At 43.9% G+C, this 19,987-nt stretch overlaps 1 protein-coding gene across 2 annotated transcripts in view; it reads right to left on the bottom strand.

Annotated features, from left to right (window-relative positions):
* Window positions 1–19,987, bottom strand: part of Tdrd7 (tudor domain containing 7) — a 65,430-nt gene that overhangs the window by 43,000 nt on the left and 2,443 nt on the right. The window contains exons 1-5 of one of the 2 annotated variants that reach the window (XM_038346950.2): window positions 19,616–19,732; window positions 6,781–6,993; window positions 4,106–4,247; window positions 3,036–3,216; window positions 757–830 (exon numbers count right to left, since the gene is read on the bottom strand). In XM_038346950.2, the coding sequence (XP_038202878.1) occupies window positions 757–830; window positions 3,036–3,216; window positions 4,106–4,247; window positions 6,781–6,987 (604 nt within the window). In that variant the 5' untranslated portion in view covers window positions 6,988–6,993; window positions 19,616–19,732. Of the gene's footprint in view, window positions 1–756; window positions 831–3,035; window positions 3,217–4,105; window positions 4,248–6,780; window positions 6,994–19,615; window positions 19,733–19,987 lie in introns of those variants that run through there. The other variant, XM_038346951.2, reaches the window with a different exon arrangement.

Genomic DNA, 19,987 nt, shown 5'->3' with positions numbered 1-19,987 from the left:
AGGCTATAGGTGATGTACTTCTAACTTTATTAACTATCCTATTGTTTTCTTAATGGCCTTTTTGGATTTTATAACCAATAATTACTCATACTTGGCTGTCACCTCACAGCTAAAAAATAATTTTATTCTTTGTTTCTATTTTATGTGTCTGGTTGTTTTGATTGCATGTTTGTCTGTGCACTACCACATGTGTGTGGTGCCTCTAGAAGAGGGTATCAGAACCTCCGGGACTGAAAGTACAGATGGTTTTAAGTCAACCATGTTGGTACTGGGAACCAAACTCAGGTCTTCTGAAGAGTGGTCAGTACTCTTAACTTCTGAGCCATTTTTCCAGGCCCCACACCTCACAGGTTATAGTGCCAACTTTACTGGTAGAGTATCTATCTTATGAGTTTAAACCCCACAGTTATGACCATGAAACAGAGCATGTAGTTTCCTTAAAGTGAGGCTGCTGAGTGCCAAGTCTTGAGGGTTTACCCTCTAATTATGGAGAGGGTGAAGAAAGCATACGTAAGTCTGCAAAGGTCACTTGGACATGGAGCAGAATGGGACTGGTACGATGAAGGCCTCAAGTCATGCTGACAATATCACTGAAGCATTATTTTTTTCTAAAGATCACTTTAATCCATGAGATTAAAGTTAGAAATGAAGAGAGGGAGACAAATTTCATGCAGGAGAAGGTGAGTGCACATGCCAAAAGCCACCATTACACGTTTCTCTTGGGGCCCGAGACTCATGACCCGTCTGGAAACATACCATTCACTTCCTTCGCGCAGGTCCTTGGGAGGGGTGTCTGCAAAGGTGCTGGCAGGGATGACTTCGGACTAAACCTAATGTGTGAAAGAATGACAAGCTTTAAACTCCACTTTTCGTTTAAAGTCCCCATGGCACTGACCAGCAAAATAACTTAATATAGTATTCCAAAATATGAAACTAAATCTGGTATCATGTTTCATATTTACTCAGAGAAAAGCATGTTAAAAGCTAAACTTAAGGAAGGTTTTGAAAAGACTCTTTCAGAACCTGGAAGTCAGAGTTTCAACTAATCATCTTTAAAGGATAAATAAATGAAAACATACAGAGAGTAAACACTGACATAAAGAATACTTTGGATTATAGCCCCCAAAATGAAAGACAAGCAGCACCAGATTGGGGTGTGCTGCCACGTCGTGCCATTTAACAACAGGTGCACAGATGGGTGGAAGAGCACAGACTTTAGGAACATTACATTTCCCCTCTGGCTTGGCTATAATGAAAGTAGTGTTTCAAAGAAGCAAAAAGGCTGCTCAGATAACTACACAGACAAAAGAAACACAGGCACCTGCCTATCTCATATCCTTTCCAAAACAATTTACTATCAACTACTGAACTTACATAGGAAGATGTTTCCAAATATGAGGAGGAACAAACCATACCCGCCTACCCATAGAGCCACAAGCACGTATGCATGCATGCATACATAGCTACACACATTCACACAGGCACACACACACACATATCCACACTTATATACATGGCCTTGTATTTTCTGTCATAGGTGTCTCAGCTGCATACTAGTTCTTTTTTTTTAAATGTTAATATTTATTATGTATACAATATTCTGTCTGTGTGTATGTCTGCAGGCCAGAAGAGGGCACCAGACCTCATTACAGATGGTTGTGAGCCACCATGTGGTTGCCGGGAATTGAACTCAGAACCTTTGGAACCTTAACTACTGAGCCATCTCTCCAGCCCCCTGCATCCTAGTTCTTGAGTAACACTTAGTACTAGCAAGAGAGTGAGTGTTGTAAGAATGACTGAATGAACCATGAGCAAAGGAACCAGTGGCTACCTTTCTCTCACTAGGAGAGACAATCACAATTTTGAGCAGCACAGAAGACTTTTAAAGACTAAAGTGTTTCAAATAAAGCACATTTCCTAATGGCACTTTAATTCTAAAAGAAGCAGACTGTCAGTTACTAATAAAGGCTTCAGCACACACAGTTGCCAGAGTCCATGCCTCTGCACTGATCCATGCAAAGGCTTACCAGAAAACTCCAAAGCAGACCTTTCTGCCAAGCTATTATTTTTTATTAATTTTTCCTAAATACTCTAGTATCCGGAGGGAAAGCTTCTGAGGAAAAACTGACCTTTACCCCCAAATAGACACTGATTTAGGTTGCTATGATATCACAAATTTGCAAAAAAAAGGCACAATTTTTCAACTTGGAAGGAAGATGGGATACTGATTTATCTCTATCAGGGTTCAGTGTGTGTTTCCTGTCAGGAGGCCAACAGGACAGTCTTCAGGCTCTGCAGAAGCACTCAGTTCTGCCACTGCAGTACAAAAAAACACAAGCATTACAGGAACAGGATACATATGGCAATGCTCCTATAAAACTTTATTTACAAAAGCAGGCAGGGGGCTTTTGGACTGTAGCCCGTAGATTGTAGTTTGCTGACCTCTGGGTGACTTCATAAAACCGTGACATTTAGAAATAGAAAGAAACCTTCCTATCAGCTACCTGCATATTTTTTACCAGCAAAGTGAGGAAATCATAAAACATAAAATAGTGAGTTTACAGTTAGCTACCTCAGGTATGGCTACTCTAGGCTAAGCCCAGAAGTGTCTCATTACCAGTCCAGTTCCATGGTACAAACATGCCAGGTGCCCCTGCACCATGATTAAACACTACCGCCTAACTGTGGGCAATTACTGGAGCAAAGGGGAGTATACAGCCAGATGAGATTTTCCCTAAATCTTACTAGTTGTAAAAACAATTTTGTAAAAAAACAAAAATATAAAAAATATGTAACAGCGCTTCAGAAAAACCTAGAATGTGTACAGATGACAGGACAAGGGGAGATCAGAAAAGCTGGAAGGGACAGGACGGGGAGCCCAGGTGATGTCACTGGGTAGGAAGAGGACCTATTGATGATGAAGGGTATGAATGCAAACTACGAAAGACAGTCCTTCTCAATATGAACATACTTTTCTAACAGTTGTTGCTCTAGCTTGCCAAGCTTCTCCTTTAAGTCAGATAAAGCCCAGGTACCTGCTGTTGGCAGACATGCTCAAATGCCTCTTTACTGGAAGGTCTGGGTAAGGTGGCATGTCCACATCAACCTTAACTCCCATGGTGCCTCCTTTGTCTCTTAACGGTGATGAATTAGGTTTCTTGCTGATAGAATAGTCTGAGGCAAAGCCTGGTTGCCTGAGGGTGGCCTTTGGTTTCCCTAAAAATTAAGCAGACACAATGGAATCAGTTGGCTCTTCAAATTGTAGTTTCATTGCGCTGCTCCCCAACCAGCTAGTTCTTGTGGGTCATACTTGTTTGAACAATTTGGAAGAACACAAAGAGGGGACCTGGTAGGTTGGCGACAAGGATATGAAACTGGGGAGCATTTTGTGGATGAGGGTCCTGCCTACCTCACTATCTAGTGCTTCCCTCTGCTCACCACCAAGTGCTACCAAGCAGCCACCAGGTGGCAAGAAGCCGGCATTGTCCCTCCCACATTCTCAGAGCGCACTGTCCCTGCAGCCTAAGTCTCCTTCCAGAGGAAGCCCACCCTCCTCACTCACTCACAGGGATGGCCATTTTGTCTCAACTGCTTCTTCTGCCATGCAGTCATAAAATAATTCACAGCACTGCTGAACTATTGCTTGAGAATTTGATTTTAGAATTTACTATAACCTCCTTGAGATAAGCATTTAGGAAATACAGCTATCATGTTTTTAGGCATGCTAATTCAAACTTCTCTGAAAAATAAATATCTTAAAACGAAAGACTCCATCTGCTGAGTATAGACATTGTATCACAGGCTCCTGGTTCATCCAATATTCTGGATGAGGGTCAAAGAATTTTACCTAAAAGGGTAAAACTACACTTAGCCACCACCACGGTCACCATCTACTGCATTATTCTGCACTGTGACCGCTGGATTCTGGGAGCCACATTTATCAGCACTTCCTCATTTCAACAGAAATCCCAACTGCAGGATTTTTCTTCTGACATGTGGATATTGGCAAATTTTTCACTTAATAGTTATCAGGAACAGACGTAGCATTTCCATAAGCCCTTACGACAATCTACTCAGGGACAAACTTTTATATGAAAAGTCCTACCTTCTAGAAAGAATGGCATGGTTTTCTTCACTCTCATCTGACAATTAATTTGCCGCCCTGTTTTCCTTTTAGAGGTCCTCTGCCGAGCCACAAGCTGGGCGATCCTTGCAGTCTCTGTGCAGGCTACAGCATAGCAGATTATCTGTGAGCAGCAGAGCAAAAACAAGACATTCTGAGAGCCAGTTTGTGGAGGCTGGGTGCCAGTGGGCCGACATACCCCAAAGCCAGGTGGATGCAGTCCTCAGCAGCGCTCCCAATTCTGCAGGACCAAAATTATATTTAACACAAAAGGAATCACACATGATCTAGAATGTTGACTTTCTCCAACTTGAGATTTTCATTTATTCTTGAAACAGGTATTAAGCATCTACAATAAATCAGGTTATCATCGGGTTGGCAAATAAGTATCCTGTGTTCTACATGGACCAGCTCAGAGACACACAGTACATCTTTTCCCCACTTACACAAGGAAGAACAGTGAGGGCTCAGAAAGCTAAGCTCCTAGTCACACAGTAAGGCTATCTTTCTGAGGCCAAAGTATATGACTTTCTTAAAATTGCATTTGTTTGTGCATATGAGACTCTCAGTTGAAGTCAAGAACAATGGGGCTTTTTGCTACAGCCAAATCACATTCATACTCTTTTGGTCAGTGCTTCTATTCTTGAAATTACAATATAAATCAAAAGAAAAAAACATTACCTGCCTTGGTATGTTCAGAAGGAGGTATTAAATAGTCAGAACCTGGAAACATTTTAAAATACCCAAAATAGGGGAGAAAAGAGTTAAAGAAAAACATTTCAGAAACTGTATGAAGCACTATTAGTTCATTCATTCATTTGGATATTTGCTCATTCAAACATTCAACACATATTTATGAATTATCGATTATGAAGAGAAAAAGGTGAATCTCTCACTTTCAGAAACTCTGTTTTTAAAGACAGAGAAGAGAAACTAAGAACTCTGTGATGAGTGCTATAGGAAGCAGGAGCTAAATGAAAGCTTACACCTGGGAGGCCAGCACACACTATTACTGCTATCAGCTGCAATGAACTGTGTCTTCCCCTTATTATATAAGTTCTTACAGACGAGCTTCCCCATGACTGCTCCCTTGATCCTGGCTCCCTTTTCTTTTCTTCCTCCCCCTGCCCACACAAAGAGAAAACCAAACATAATAAGCTTGGTAGAAGACATCCCAGACTTTCAAATAAGGGAAAGGGCACCTAGAAACCTGCACATTTGGGGCAGGGAGTACAGGGTTCATCCTGTCGTCTCTGTCATACTGAAAATGGCAGGTACCAGAGTACGTGAGACTACTGACACACAGAGGAGGCAGACACTGCCTGCTGCACCCGCGGCAATCTAACACCCTCCCAGAGAAGCGGAAGGGTTCAAAGTGGAAGAATACTGTGATCCTATCCTGTGAAGGAGGAGCTGGCTACTGGAGGAAGAAAACTACAGCACAGCTTTTGGCAGAGAGGCTCCTGTCATGAGTGATCAACTAGGAAATAAGCCAGGCCCAGACAGCAGGAACTGGCATGATTGTGACCAGTGATGAGAATTAAAACTGCCCATTAGATGTGGTGATCAGGTCATTTGTGACCTTTGCAAAACACGTTCAACAGGGCTGGTGACATGGCTCAATAAGTAAAGGCACTTGCTGCCAAGTCTGACGACCTAAATTCAGTCCCCAGTCCCACAGGGTAGAGGGAGAGAACAAACTTTGCAAACTGCCTTCTGACCTCCACATGTGTACTATGGTGTATAAGAGTGTGTGTACACACACACACACACACACACACACACACACACACAGTAAGTAAATATGTAATAAAAACTGAAACGGGCTGGAGAGATGGCTCAGAGATTAAGAGCACTGGCTGCTCTTTCAAAGGTCATGAGTTCAATTCCCAGCAACCACACAGTGGCTCAAAATCATCTATAATGCATTCTGGTGCCTTCTTCTGTCCTGCATTATAGGCATACATGGAGGCAGAACACTGTATAGATATTATATTGTTGGGGACTGCAGACCACCAGACCCTGAATTTCTTGTAAACAACTTGTTTTCCTCTGCTCTGAGCAGCCTGCAGCTGCTCTGAGCACGAGACCATCACATCAGGGATGGCAGGGGAGTGGGTTCTGATGAGTCTGCAGCTGAAAGATCCCGAGAGCTGGGGCGTGGCCAGAGCCCTACATAAGCTGCCCCTGAGCATAATAAAGTGGGCATTCTTGGCATTCTTGTTTCAAGGATGACCCGTGTCCCCGTGCGTCTGTGTGTATGTTTTTAAATTTCCAGCCTAGTTCAGGGGCTTGCGAACCACACTACGGGTGTAGTGCCTTAGTACACATAGTACAGGTGAACAGTATAATAAATAAGTACATCTTTAAAAAAGAAAAATTCAAACAGTAGCACAGGTTTGTAGTGAGCAGATAAGGCTATTCCAGGCCTCCTGTAGAGTCACTCTGTTTAGACACTGGAATGAGATAAATCTCATAAATACTCTGAGGCATTACATTACAGAAGACATGAGGATGTGGGCTGTACCTTAGGTGTGCACTGCTTATGGATGCAAGCTACTCAAGGCTTTCGCTTCTACCACAGGTATGAGATCAGAAGCACAGGGAGATGACTTCAATTCTGCATGAGAATTCTAACAGGCAAGATGGCATCTTACCTCTCCAGATCTACTATTCTCTATCCTGACAACCGCTGGCACACTTCTCAGGTAGGCTTCTAGAGTGGGGTAACCCAGCTGCTTGAAGGGGATCCAGTCTCCAGTCAAAGATCGGTATTCTCCTTGGAGCCGGGATAATGCTATCCCGTTCTTATGAGACTGCAGGACAGCCCTTAGCATCTTGGAAACCAGATCTGCCTCCAGCATCTTCACCTATAAAAACACAGGTTACAATATTATGGCTCATCAGTCTGTAAATGGGAAAAGATTTTCAGATCTGAAGCTTTTTAGATTGTGTCACAAACGAGTGCTGAGTGTCTCCTATGTGAGAACACAGGGAAATACATATAGTGCTATGGACTACCTGGGAATGTGGGGAGCCAGAAAGGTACAAGAGGAGGCCTGAATGAGTTTCTGATGGCCAGAACAGGAGGAAAACTAGCCTGTGGGGCCAGGGAGAAGGCAAAGGCAGAGGTGTGAAGGTGGGAGAGAAGGGCATGGGAATGTTCTGAGAACTCCAGGGAGCCATGTGACTGACAGGACTGGAGAGGAATCCAAACTGGAGAGGGAAAAGGGGGCAGACTTTGAGATAACCACAGTATGCTATAATGACTGCATTTGTTAAATGGGGGGAGACCGCAAACAAGGGAAATAAAGTGATCAGCTCAGATATTTGAAAGGTCACTACTCAGCCTTGGGAAAGCTAATTGGAAGGATTTTCACAGATGTGAGAATGCTTGGAAATGTGGAGAACCTGGAAATAGGGCATAACGAATAATAAAAACAAGCCACAAGCAGTCAGGATGCAGAAGCCACAAGTGGTGAAGGCTCCAAGTATGTGGCTAAGGCACACTAGGTAGTAACCACTTACAGAGCCATGGGTTGGAGGCAGGTTTGCAAGAGAGAAAGAGGTCGAGTTCATTCTGGACAGGTGGAGGCTGGATGTCCAAGGGCAACCACATAGATATATTCACTAGGAACTCAAGTTAGAGGCCTGAGCTGGTAGAGATTCACTGGTCTTCAGCATCCAGATAGAAAAAGACAAGGATAATGATGGATTTCTGTGGAAGGTAGTCATGTAAGGGAAGGGTACAGGAAAAAGAACTACAAAAGGCTGACAAAAGTGGGGAAGAGGGGACAATGGGTTGGAGAGACAGGAAGGAGAGAAGAGACAAGAGCTGTATCCCAGTGTCTTACAGACCAAGAGCATCAATAGAATGTTCAAGAGTGTCATGACTGGCACAAACAGTGCAGCAAAACTGAAGGCCCAAACATGAGCACACACAACTACATCCACCTAATATTCTACAAAGATGCCAAAAGCATACACTGGAGAAAGACATGATTTTTAAAAAAAAATTGAATGTCCATATTTAGAATAATGAAATTAAGCCCCTACCTATCACCCTGCAAAAACAAAACAAAACTTAACTCCAAATGGATCAAAAACATAAATGTAAAACACTAAAACTACTCCAAGGAAACACAGGCAGTGCCCTACAAGAAACAGATGTAGGAGAGGACTTTGTGAACAGGACCCAGCTGCCTATGAATCGAGGCCAACAACTTATGAGTGTGACTTCATAAAATATAAAAGAGCTTCTGCCTAGCTAAAATCACAATCAACTGGGTGAGAAGGAAGCCCACATAATGGGAGAGAATCTTTGCCAGCTATACATCTAACAAAGGATTCATATCCAGAATATATAAAGAACTAAGAAAATAGGAGTCTGAAAAACAAATGACCTATTCAAAAAATAATGGCTTGGGGCATGAACAGGAAGTTCTCAAAAGAAGACGTAAAAATGGCTAAGAAGCAGCTTTAAAAAATGTTCACTATCCCTAGCAATTAGGGAAGTGCAAATCAAAATAACTGAGATTTCCTCTTACCCCAGTCAGAACTGCAAAGACCAACAACAAAAATGCTGGAGGAGACGTGGGGGAAAAGGAGCACTCTCTTACTGCTGGTCAGACTACAAACTGGCCCAGTCACTCTATAAATCAGCCAAAGAATGAAAATAAATCTGCCATGATCTAGCTATACTACTCCTTGAATATGCCCAAAGGACTTGCCGTCCTACTTCACACACACTTGCTCAGCCACGCTCACTGCCACACTACTCAGACCAGCTAGGAAATGGAAAGAACCTCCATGTCCTTCAATCGATCAACAGATATTGAAACTGTGGTACATAGACAGTGGAACAGTATTCATCTGTCAAGAAAAAACCCTCAAATCTGCAGGTAAATGGACAGAACCATGAAAGATCATATTGGTGAGGCAACTCAAACCCAGAATGATGAACACTGAATTTTTTTCAGCTGAGACTCCTAGTTCCAAATCATCAGATATGAGTACATATCCTAGAATAACTGCAGAAACCACAGAAGTAAAAAGGGACCACTGCCTGGGGAGGGGGCTGGGGTAGTAATAGAATAGCAGGGTTTACATGATTTGAAGGAGGAAATGAGAAAATGGGGGGGTCTAATTAAGGAAGGAGGATGAGGTAAATATGGAAGGAGGGGGAGGGTAAAATAACAGTAAGGATATCTGAAAGGTCATAAGGAATCATATTGTTAACTACATAAAAATACCTATAGGGCTGGAGAGATGGCTCAGAGGGTTAAAAGCACTGGCTGCTCTTCCAGAGGTCCTGAGTTCCAAGTCCAGCAAACACCTGGCAGCTCACAACCATACTTAATAAGATCCGATGTTCTCTTCTGGCATGCCGGCATATGTGCAGACAGAGCACTCATACATTAAAGAATACATAAATAAATATTTAAAAAAACAGGAGAACTCCTGTCTCCAAAAATAGGATAGAGAACACTAGAATAAGACACCCAACATCAAACCCTGGCCTCCAACAAACATATGCAGGAGCAAGCACACCCACATATGCATACATATCTCTAACACATATGCACACACATGCATCTACCACACACACTTTTTAAAACTGACACTACAAAGTACTGATATTCTAGAATGCAGAGTAACCAGAACTTACATGCATTTCTGGTGAGTGTTCAAAGCAGCTCTCCGAAGATAGTTTAACAGTTTCTCAGGAGAGAAACATACATTTCCCACAGAGCTCAGCAATCACACTCCTGAGTAACTTAGCCAAGAGAAATGACATAAAGCCTGCACATGCATGTATACAAACTTTCCTTGTGCAGACAAACCTCTGGCAGGCTTATTTCAGTGACTACTAGAAAGTCTTCCACTAACACAGACACAAAGATGGTTTAAAAGACCAGGCCTCCTCCACCCTGCAGGCTCATCAAAAGAGAGTTCTTTTGGCTGCTCCACACAAGCCTGCTTCTCTTCATTCCCCAGGGCAGTTTTCCATCCCTCCCCAGGATAGGTGCCCTCTCTGTCTTCCTTTTTCTGTTTTTAAAGAGTGGCCAACAGCAGTTTCCCAAGCAGGGCCTTTTTTTTTTTTTTTTGGAAGGTAAGGAGGTGGTGAAAGCCACACATCCCACTCAGGACATGACTGTCACTGGGAAGCTGCCTTCTCTAATTTCCTCTTTCAATGCACTTCCTTCTCTCAGGCTATGGATTTCCAGACCTAGAAGGTATCATGGGACCAGTGCACTAACTGCCCCGCCCTTCTACTGCAAAGCTTAATCATCATTTGTGTGGACATGTGGACACAGGCAGAGGCTCCAGTGAGAGAGAGCTAGCTAGCTCACCTATGTGGGCCAGTGCACGGGCATCCTCGGCACCCTTTCTACCTGCATGTCTGAATTCCGTTCCCTGGCAACTGCTTCAGCTAAGGGAAATTTTCTGAGCTGCCCTAGTAAAGTTTCATGTTACTCATATACCTGCTACTGACATTCTCTTTTTTTCTAATTTTTCCTTTTTATTGTTTTTATTGAGCTATATATTTTTCTCTGCTCCCCTCTCTCCTTCTACCCTCTCCCATGGTCCCCATGGTCCCAATTTACTCAGGAGATCTTGTCTTTTTCTACTTTCTACTTCCCATGTAGATTAGATCCATGTATGTCTCTCATAGGGTCCTTTTTGTTGTCTAGGTTCTCTGGGATTGTGAACTGTAGGCTGTTTTTCTTTGCTTTATGTATAAAAGCCACTTATGAGTACATATGATACTTGTCTTTCTGGGTCTGGGTTACCTCACTCAATATGATGTTTTCTAGATTCATCCATTTGCCTGCAAAATTCAAGATGTCATTTTTTTTCTGCTGTGTAATAACTCCATTATGTAAATATACCACATTTTCCTTATCCATTCTTTGGCTGAGGGGTATTTAGGTTGTTTCCAGGTTCTGGCTATGACAAACAATGCTGCTATGAACATAGTTGAGCACATGTCTTTGTGCTATGATTGAGCATCCTTTGGATATATACCCAAAATGGTATTGCTGGGTCTTGAGGTAGGTTGTTTCCTAATTTTCTGAGAAATCGCCACACTGATATCCAAAGGGCCTGTAACAGTTTGCACTCCCACTGGTAATGAAGGAGTGTTCCCTTTACCCGACATTCTCTTTTAAGCACAGATTATATGATTTTAAAATCCTATATTTTAGTATTTATTTCCACAGCAAAGTTGCCAACAAATAGGTGATATATTTTGATATATTTTTATTTCATTTAGTGGGGAGGACCAGGAGCCTGCAGAAAGTTGTGTCTGGACCTGTCTTTGCTTGTGTGTCCAAATTCAATGCCAGCATGCAAAGAGCACACTTATTTTCCTGGCACAAGCTCCTTCTCCCAGGCCCAGCAAGGGAAGGTTCCCTATCAGAAGTTCTTTCTCCTTCTGCCTTATCACCATGACAATGGAAGACTGGCACCCATCACTCCCTACCACCTCCATGAGGTTGTTCTCTAGTCCATGCCAGTAGCATCTTTGCCTCTTGGCTGGTCTCTACTTTTTCCTTACCTTCTAGGATCTATACTTCACACCACACCTATCAAACAGAGCAATCCTTACGTGTTAAATTCCATCATGCCATTCTTCTGCTCAAAACCTACTTCCATCCTGTCTTATTCAGACAAGAAACCAAAATCTGTCTGTGCCTACCCCACTTCTCCGACCTCAACTCTTTCTTTCCCTCACTCTCTGTACTCACCCTTACCTTTCCTGGACTGTGCCCATGGTGCCCACCTTAGGACCTTTGTGCTTGCCAGTCTCACACCTGTAAACTCCTTGCCCTGCAGGCAATACTGCTCTCTTCAGGTAAGTACCTCAAATGTCATAGTCTCAGCAATGCTTGCCCTGGTCACCACTCTACTCAAAGTCAGACACTGTGGCAGCTCATGGTCATCTCTGTTCCACACCTCTGCCTGTCACCTTAATGTGTATCATCGCCCTGTAACATTCACTATGCTGCTGTCTCCTTCACTGCAGGACTGTGTCCGTTCCCTGCAGACTCTCTAGGGTCTAGTCCACAAGAGCTCAATAAATATTATATTGAACAAATGATAAATCCTCCATCTAACTATCCATTCCCTTCTTCCTTCTACTCCCTAAAATACAACACATGAGAGCTATTACACAAATATCATGAAGCCATTTGTTATTAAAACTGTTCTCAAGTTACATTGGTAGTTATAAATTAAAGACTACTACTCTGCCACCAGATGAAAAGCAACTGTGAGATTATTTCTGGGCCCTGAGTTCACACTAAGCCCCGAGTTCACAAGGAGTAGGCAGTGGTCAGGGCCATCACCATGGCATTACTGTTAGGTGTCCAAGCATCCCAGGGGCGGTAAGCGCTGCTTCCGTTCCTGAACGCTGCAAACTTAGACATGTTTCTGTTTTCAAACACAACGTGTTACTCTGCTGAAGCTTTTGCTAGTTATCGATTTAATCAACTAAGAAATACCAGAAGTACAATCAGTAATGGATTTCCAGAGAGGTTTTTTTTTTTTTGCTACAAAAATGAGCATATATTTGAGAAGAGTAGAAAGCCATGCCTATGCATATGGCTACAGTCTATAAACCAAGGTCACCTCCATATCCTGCCTTTTTCCTAAAGCACACTGTCTTGCAAGGCATACTAGCTCTCTAAACATCTGAGGTCACGTTAAATGCTACAACTCTTGGGTAGCAGACAGGATGCTGAGGTGTTTCTCTTGTTCTCGTGCATGGTGAGTTTTCTAGTCTGTTCCAAATCCCATTAGCTGCATTGCTTTAGGTATTGATCAAAATCAGACACATGGCTTTAAATAGTATTTTACAGTATACAGTGCTTTAGAATGCTGCAATTTATGAAATCTTTAAAAATCATGAAAATTTGTTTATCTGTTTAGAATTTTTACAGATGGCAATTATACTCTTCAGGTTCATGGGAATACCTTCCTCTAAAAAAAAATCAAGTACTTTATTTTTTATAAATCTTGGGAATCATTCATTACAAGCACAACAGTAAGCTTATCAAGGGAATTTCAACTTTAAGATTCCAAAAGCAAAGTTTTAGGTATTCTGCCTCAACCTCTTCCCTTATTTCTAGTCTCTAAAAATGGTGTAGTAGATGCAAGTTTGATTTTCACTGAATTTAAGTGAAATTTAAGGCTTTTATTTTGTGAGTCTCAAATGTCCTAAGACTGGGCGAGCAGGCGAGGCTGGACAGAGAAAAATGGAGTGAGCCTTCTATTTCAGTCTGCAGATTCTCAGGCCCGCACTCCTGGGGCTGTCCAGTCAGTGTCTAATAGGATGCCTGAGTTAAGGAAGGCTCCCAAGCAGCAAAGCAAACTAGAAATAGGCATGGGGAAGTATTAGTCACAAAGCCAGCTTGCAAATGCCTGCCAGTGAGTTAGAAACGCTATGGCAGACTATGCTCCCTTTTCACTTCCTCTTGAGGAACAGAAGTAGCATACCTGCATTACATGTACTTTAGCACAGTGTGTGCATTCAGCAGCTACTCAAACACTATGTATGGAAAGTGACCATGGATAAATATACTGGCTGAAAAAAAAAACAGGTTGAGGAAATTTCTAGCTTTGCATTTAATTCAAAATATCAGAAGTTGTCTCGATTCACTTACTTGCCTTATAAGCACATGTATCAATACGCTGACAACTTTGGTGAACAAGCCAGTGCAGCTCCGTGATTTCTCTCGGAACAAGTAGTTAAAAGGTCACTAATTGCTTTTGCAAACGGTCTTGGAGCAAAATGCAACTCCCCAGACCCAGGTGTCTAGGACAGTGTAGGACATAGAACCAACCTCAGAAAGAAGAGACTGACGCATTCCATCCTACAGGGAAAGGCCTTAAAGCAAGGTAAACAACTCAAAATAGCTTCAGGAAGTCCATGAAACTGACCAGACTCACTAGGCCTCTCTCTGCCAGAGTAAACGATAAAAGCTGAGAGTCCCTTTCAGCCTAAGCCAAGCTGAAAAGTAAACATCTCAAGTAAATGCAGCTGCCTGGAAGAGGTTTAGAATAACTGAGTCATTTGGAATGGACACTGTTCAACCTGTTGAGCTGCCTGCAGGCTATGCAGTGCGCTCCAGGTTTCCAACTTCTGTGAGCTGTGACCCTTACTGGAGTGAGCTTTGGTGATGTAGCTGTCACTGAGTCATTTCTGCTCCTGTAATTAACTCCTCAACCATATTCCTGGAAGTAACACCAATAAAACTCACTGGTTCACCAAGTTGGACTTTGGTGGCATCTGTACTTTGGTTTGTCATGGGCTCCTTATCTGGGGTGAGTAGATGTGTGTGCAGTATCTCCCCAAGAAAAGTTCTGTCACACAACACAGGCACCTTAAAACTATTAAGTTTAAAAATGAGGAAGCTGGAGCTTAGGAGACGGCTTAGTGGGTAAAGTGCTTGCCACACAGCAGGAATACACGAGTTCAGAACTCAGCTCCATGTCAAAAGCTGGACACGGCAGCTTGTCTCTACAATCCCAAGGAAGGAGGAGAGTGGGGACAGAAGGATCCTGGAGTTCAGTGAACAGGCAGTCTAGCCAACTCGGCATGCTCCAGGTGCAGTCAGAGACTGTCTCAAAAAATGACAGAGGAAGATACCCAACGCTGACCTCTGGCCTCCACACCCATGTGCACAAACATAAATGAAACTACATATTTCCACACATAGAAAATGAAGAAATTGGGAGTGGAGAGATAGCTTAGACGTTAAAAGTACTCTCTGCTCTTGCAGAGGACCTGGGTTCTGTTCTCAGCCGCCACATGGCAGTTCACACCTGCCTGGAACTCCAGTTCCAGGGGATCCAATGGTCTCCTGACTTCCACAGGCACCAGGCACATACCTGGTACACACACATATATACATGCAAGTAAAACATTCATACGTATAAATCTTTTAAAATGTAACTCTGAAAAAAAGAGGAAACTGAGGCCCATGATTGAGTCTTCTAGCTCTTACCCAGTTCATTGCCAGAATCAAAAACCTCTCGTCTCCTGACTTCCAATCTAAATCTTTCTTTCTGAGAACACTACCAATCTAGATGTGTGCTTAGTGACAAACCTTCAGAACTGGAAACAGGGACCTACCACAAGCTGATTTAATAGGAATGTATCCTAATCCAATAAAATGTTGGAAAAACTCTGGTGAAACTAACTGCTTCTCATTTCCCATCATCTTTCTTCTATGCTACACAATTCACTGCAAATGTCCCAAGATACCAATGCTGTATAAGAAGTACAGGACATCAAATTTAAATGTGTATTGTGGGGAGGGGAGAAGGGGTGGTACTGGAGACAGAAACACAGGGCCTTCTGCATGCTAGGCAGGAGTTCTACTTCTGAGCTATATTGCCAACCCTAAATTTAAACAATGTACACAACTTAAAACAATCCTCACAGTATTTCAAAACTATACTGTGTAAAATTGCCCTTTTTCTTTAATGCACCTAAAAATGACTCAAGAAAGTCCTGTTTTGAAGAATCTGTGGAAATTGGTGTTTTCTTGAGACTGAGTCTCACTACCTAATGTTCAGGCTGGTCTCAAACTCCATATCCTCCTGGCTTCACCTTCTAAGTGCTGGGATTCTGATGAGCACCACCACACACAACCTGAGGTTTGATGCATCTGAGACAGATGTTCTCTGATGCTGTCTACCTGGGTATCCCGCAGGCAAGCATCCATATCCCTCAGCTGTCCTACCACAGTGGCACCACTGGCTCTCATCTGTGTTTTTTATACTGCTAAGTTTCTCCTTTCCTTAGCTGTTCTTAACTGTATAATTTGTCTCGTCTTTCTCACAACATTTTTCCAATCATAAATTCTAATTCCCCTTCATAAATTCTAATTACCCAATGCTGAAGCATCTGTACATCTCACTAGCGCAATAGTTCTCAACCTGTGGGTCAAAACCCCCAACGGGGGCTGCATATTAGATATTAATATTATAATTCATAACAGTAGTAAAATTATACTTATGAAGTAGCAACTAAAAATGTTATAGTTGGGGATCAACACATCCTGAGGAACTGCACTGAAGGGTCATAGCATTAGGAATGCTGAGAACCACTGGTCTAGAGGATATACTTTGGATAACTGCTGCTCTCAAGATCTTATGTCATCTTACCAAGTGGAGACCTAAAAGCCGCTAAAAGTGTGTGCTGGAAGATTTTAGACATCATTTAGGCTAACTCAAGCCTTTCATCTTACAGAGCAGTAAGATATCTCAGAAAAGGGAGGAATGTATTTAAGAAACTTACCCAGCAATTTCTCATATTGCAAGGTGTGTAGGCTGTTTTTGTTTTTAATTTAAAAGACAAAGTTCCCCCATACTGTTAAGATTATAGGTATGCACCACCACACCCAGTGTGCATAAGTTCAAGAGGCTGTTATTTTCTTTCCAATGATAGTCTACTTGTTGACCTAAATAGGTCTACCTACACCAGTTTTTTTTTTTTTTTTTTTTCCGAGACAGGGTTTCCCTGTGGCTTTTGGAGCCTGTCCTGGAACTAGCTCTTGTAGACCAGGCTGGTCTCGAACTCACAGAGATCCGCCTGCCTCTGCCTCCCGAGTGCTGGGATTAAAGGCGTGCGCCACCACCGCCCGGCTCCTACACCAGTTTTTAAAGGAAAGAGTAATTATCTTCCTTAGAGGATTTTAGGAAGCAGTTTTCCTTTTTATTCTTGTTATTTCAAATTATTTATTTTGGCCACTACATAAATATATCTAAGTAAGGGACTTCTGTAAATTTACACACTAAAGGAAAAACCCTGAGACTAATCTTAAGTTGGTCAGGAATTGCAACCCTAGTTCTAACTACCAAGTACCTGCACCTTTTTGAGCAGTTCATTTCAGTCTCTTGTGAAGGATAATGGGCAAGAGCTACTGGTTCTCTGCTCTCCTCAGCTTCCTCTGAGGAGGAAATGGCAGGCTCGATAGTTCAGCTTGCGCAGCTCTGTCATGAGTAAGCAAACCCATAATTTCCATCAAACTTTGGAGCCCATTTGTAGTTGTGTGCGGGTGTTTTAAAAACTCTTTGCTCTTTGGCTCCTTTGGAGGCCCACCACCCAGCTCCCAAATAAACACACACGGAGTCTTGTTCTTATGAATGCCGGGACTTAGTTTGGCTTGTTATTAGCCAGCCTTTCTTTTCTTTCTCCCCCCACCCCCAGACAGGGTTTCTCTGTGTAACAGCCCTAGCTGTCCTGGATCTCGCTCTGTAGACCAGACAGGCCTCGAACTCAGAGATCCACCTACCTGTCTCCCAAGTGCTGAAATCCACCTGCCTTTGTCTCCTGAGTGCTGGGATTAAAGGCGTGAGCCACCACCACCAGGTTAGCCAGCTTTTCTTAAATTATTCCATCTATCTTTTGCCTCTTTCTTTCGTTCTTTCTTCCTTCCTTCCTTTCTTTCTTTCAACTTCTTTCTTTCTTTCTTTCTTTCTTTCTTTCTTTCTTTCTTTCTTTCTTTCTTTCTTCCTCTCTTTCTTTCTACTTCTTTCTGGCTTGCTGTATAGCTGGGTGACTGGCCCCTGGTGTCCTCTCTCCTTTCCCTTGCTCCTCAATCTTTTCTCTCCCCAGAGGTCTCCTATATATCCTTTCTTCTTGCCAACCCTGCCTATCCTTTCTCCTGCCTTGCTATTAGCCATTCAGCTCTTAGACCAATGGGGTGTTTTTCACAGGCAAAGAAACACAGCTTCACAGAGTTAAAGAAAAGCAACAACAACAAAGTCACACATCTTTGATCATTAAACAAATGTGCCACAGCATAAACAAATGTAACAAGTGACTACTTTTTGTTTGTTTGAAAAGACAGACTTTGGGCTCTTGGGGAATTTATGAGGACAATGAAGGACTGTAATGGAAACAAAGAGAAAAACCCAAAATAAAAAAAATCCTAACTCATATAAATATGAAAGTCAAATTCACTCCAAGCAATAAGAAACTCCTGATCCATGAAAACGTCTAGACACTTTTTTTTCTGCACCAAAGCTCAATTCTTGCTGTTTGTACTGCATCAAACACAAAACGAGCACGCAGAATTGAATTATAAAGTGTACTCTTTACGTTTCTATCAAACACCTAATTATATTAGAAAGAAAACTTTAAAAGAATCTTTTCTAGAGTTCCAAACTCTTGATGCAATACACAACAGTTCACTCAGCCATGATCATGTGGCGCATTTAAAAGGTATTAGCAGGGATTACATTTCCCTTCCGATCCCCAGGGACAAAAATCTGAGGGCTGCCAAGTGCTGCCTCACTGTCTCAGCAAAGAGGGAATCTAGGAAAGAGAAGGGCTAAGGAGCTGGAGCTGTGGACTCCACAAGCAGCGGCGGACTCTGCATGCAACTGAAGCTCAACTATGTCATCTGGTCTAACTACAGAAATTACCACCACGTGCCAACTGATCCTAGAAAAAGACCTGTGTGTCCCTGTCCTCCTCGACGTCCCAACCTGTAAATTACGGGCAGTTTGGTGAAAGGAAAAAGAGCTAGCTACTTCGGAGGATTATCATTATGAGCCAAAGGATTTATTTACTTCGAAGGATAATTTAACTATTACCATCTGGTACATGGAAAAGCAGCCTCAGAGAAAGGGTGCAATTTATTCCCGACCTCACAATTAAGCTTTGAAGCCCAGATGCCAATACATATCAGCAAAGGCGGCACTGTAGAATGCCACTTTCATTCATGCCAGGGGGCCCAGGAAGGGACAGGGATTTAATTATAAATTTCCCTTCTACTACTAAAGCGTTTCTATTCCCAAAAATACTCCTCTGCATACTTCCACCTGCAGAGCCCAGGTTTCCTTGGTTGGTCTACAGTGGCAGAATCAGAATCCTTTGGGGCTGAGTCTTTACTAACATCTATACACAGGTCCCTCCCTGCTCCCCCAAATGACTGGGGAGTGGTAGCCCTGGATATTAATAGAAATGTACCCCTCAAGCGGCTGGCAGCAGAAAAGCTGTCAGCTCCGACTTCCAAGACAACTTCTCCGTGGATGCTTGTTTCCTCCCCAGCGCTCACGGTTGACAGGAACGGCTACGTGTAGGTCCTGCCTGATGTGCGCGGCCTGCACCGGCCGGTCTCGAGGACGGAGGCCGCCGCAGTGTGGCCCGCGGGCAGGCACAACTGCGCTTAGCTCGGGTACCGCTGTCCCGCACGGGCGGCCGCGGCCGGTTGCTCCTGCCCGGGAGCCACTTCTTGCTCAGATCTGCGCGCCGCCCACGCCCCCCTCTGCATCTCTGGCTGCACCACGGCCTCCCTGGTGGACGCCCAGCCCACGTCCCGGGGCGTCACGCACGACGCTCTGGAACCCCGCCGCGTCGGGGACCAGGCCCGGGCCTGAGACGCCGAGCCCAGCCGCTGTCCCGCCCGAGCCCTGTCGCCCCGCAGCCCGCCCCACGTCGCCCGCACCTGTCGCGCCCCGACCTGAGCTCACCTCGTCCCGGGGGCCCTCGGCCCACGCCCGAGCCTCTGGGACCGGCTCCCTCCACCGCCTCCGCCAGGGCCCCCAACGCGGCCGCCGCCCACTTTCGGTTTCCCCGGCACCGCCTGAGCCCCGGCTTGGGAAATCACCTAAAGCCCCGCCCTCTAGGCCACGCCCCGCAACAACAAGCCCCGCCCCCTCGGCCTCCCGACTCGGCTGGATCTACGCAGGCGCAGGCGCTCAGGCCACCATCGCCCGCCCCGGGGTCCACCGATGAGAGGGGAAACCGACGCCGCCTAGCGGTTTCTGCGCGTGCGCACGCCGGGCTGGCGCTCGGGCTGTGAGCTTCACACTCCTTTCACAAAGTTCATTCTCTTCAGCATC

Source organism: Arvicola amphibius, chromosome 11 (assembly GCF_903992535.2).
Source record: "Arvicola amphibius chromosome 11, mArvAmp1.2, whole genome shotgun sequence".
In the NCBI taxonomy this organism is placed as follows: domain Eukaryota; kingdom Metazoa; phylum Chordata; class Mammalia; order Rodentia; family Cricetidae; genus Arvicola; species Arvicola amphibius.
The sequence above is the reverse complement of the archived record's forward strand: the minus strand, read 5'-3'. Positions and strand labels throughout refer to the sequence as shown.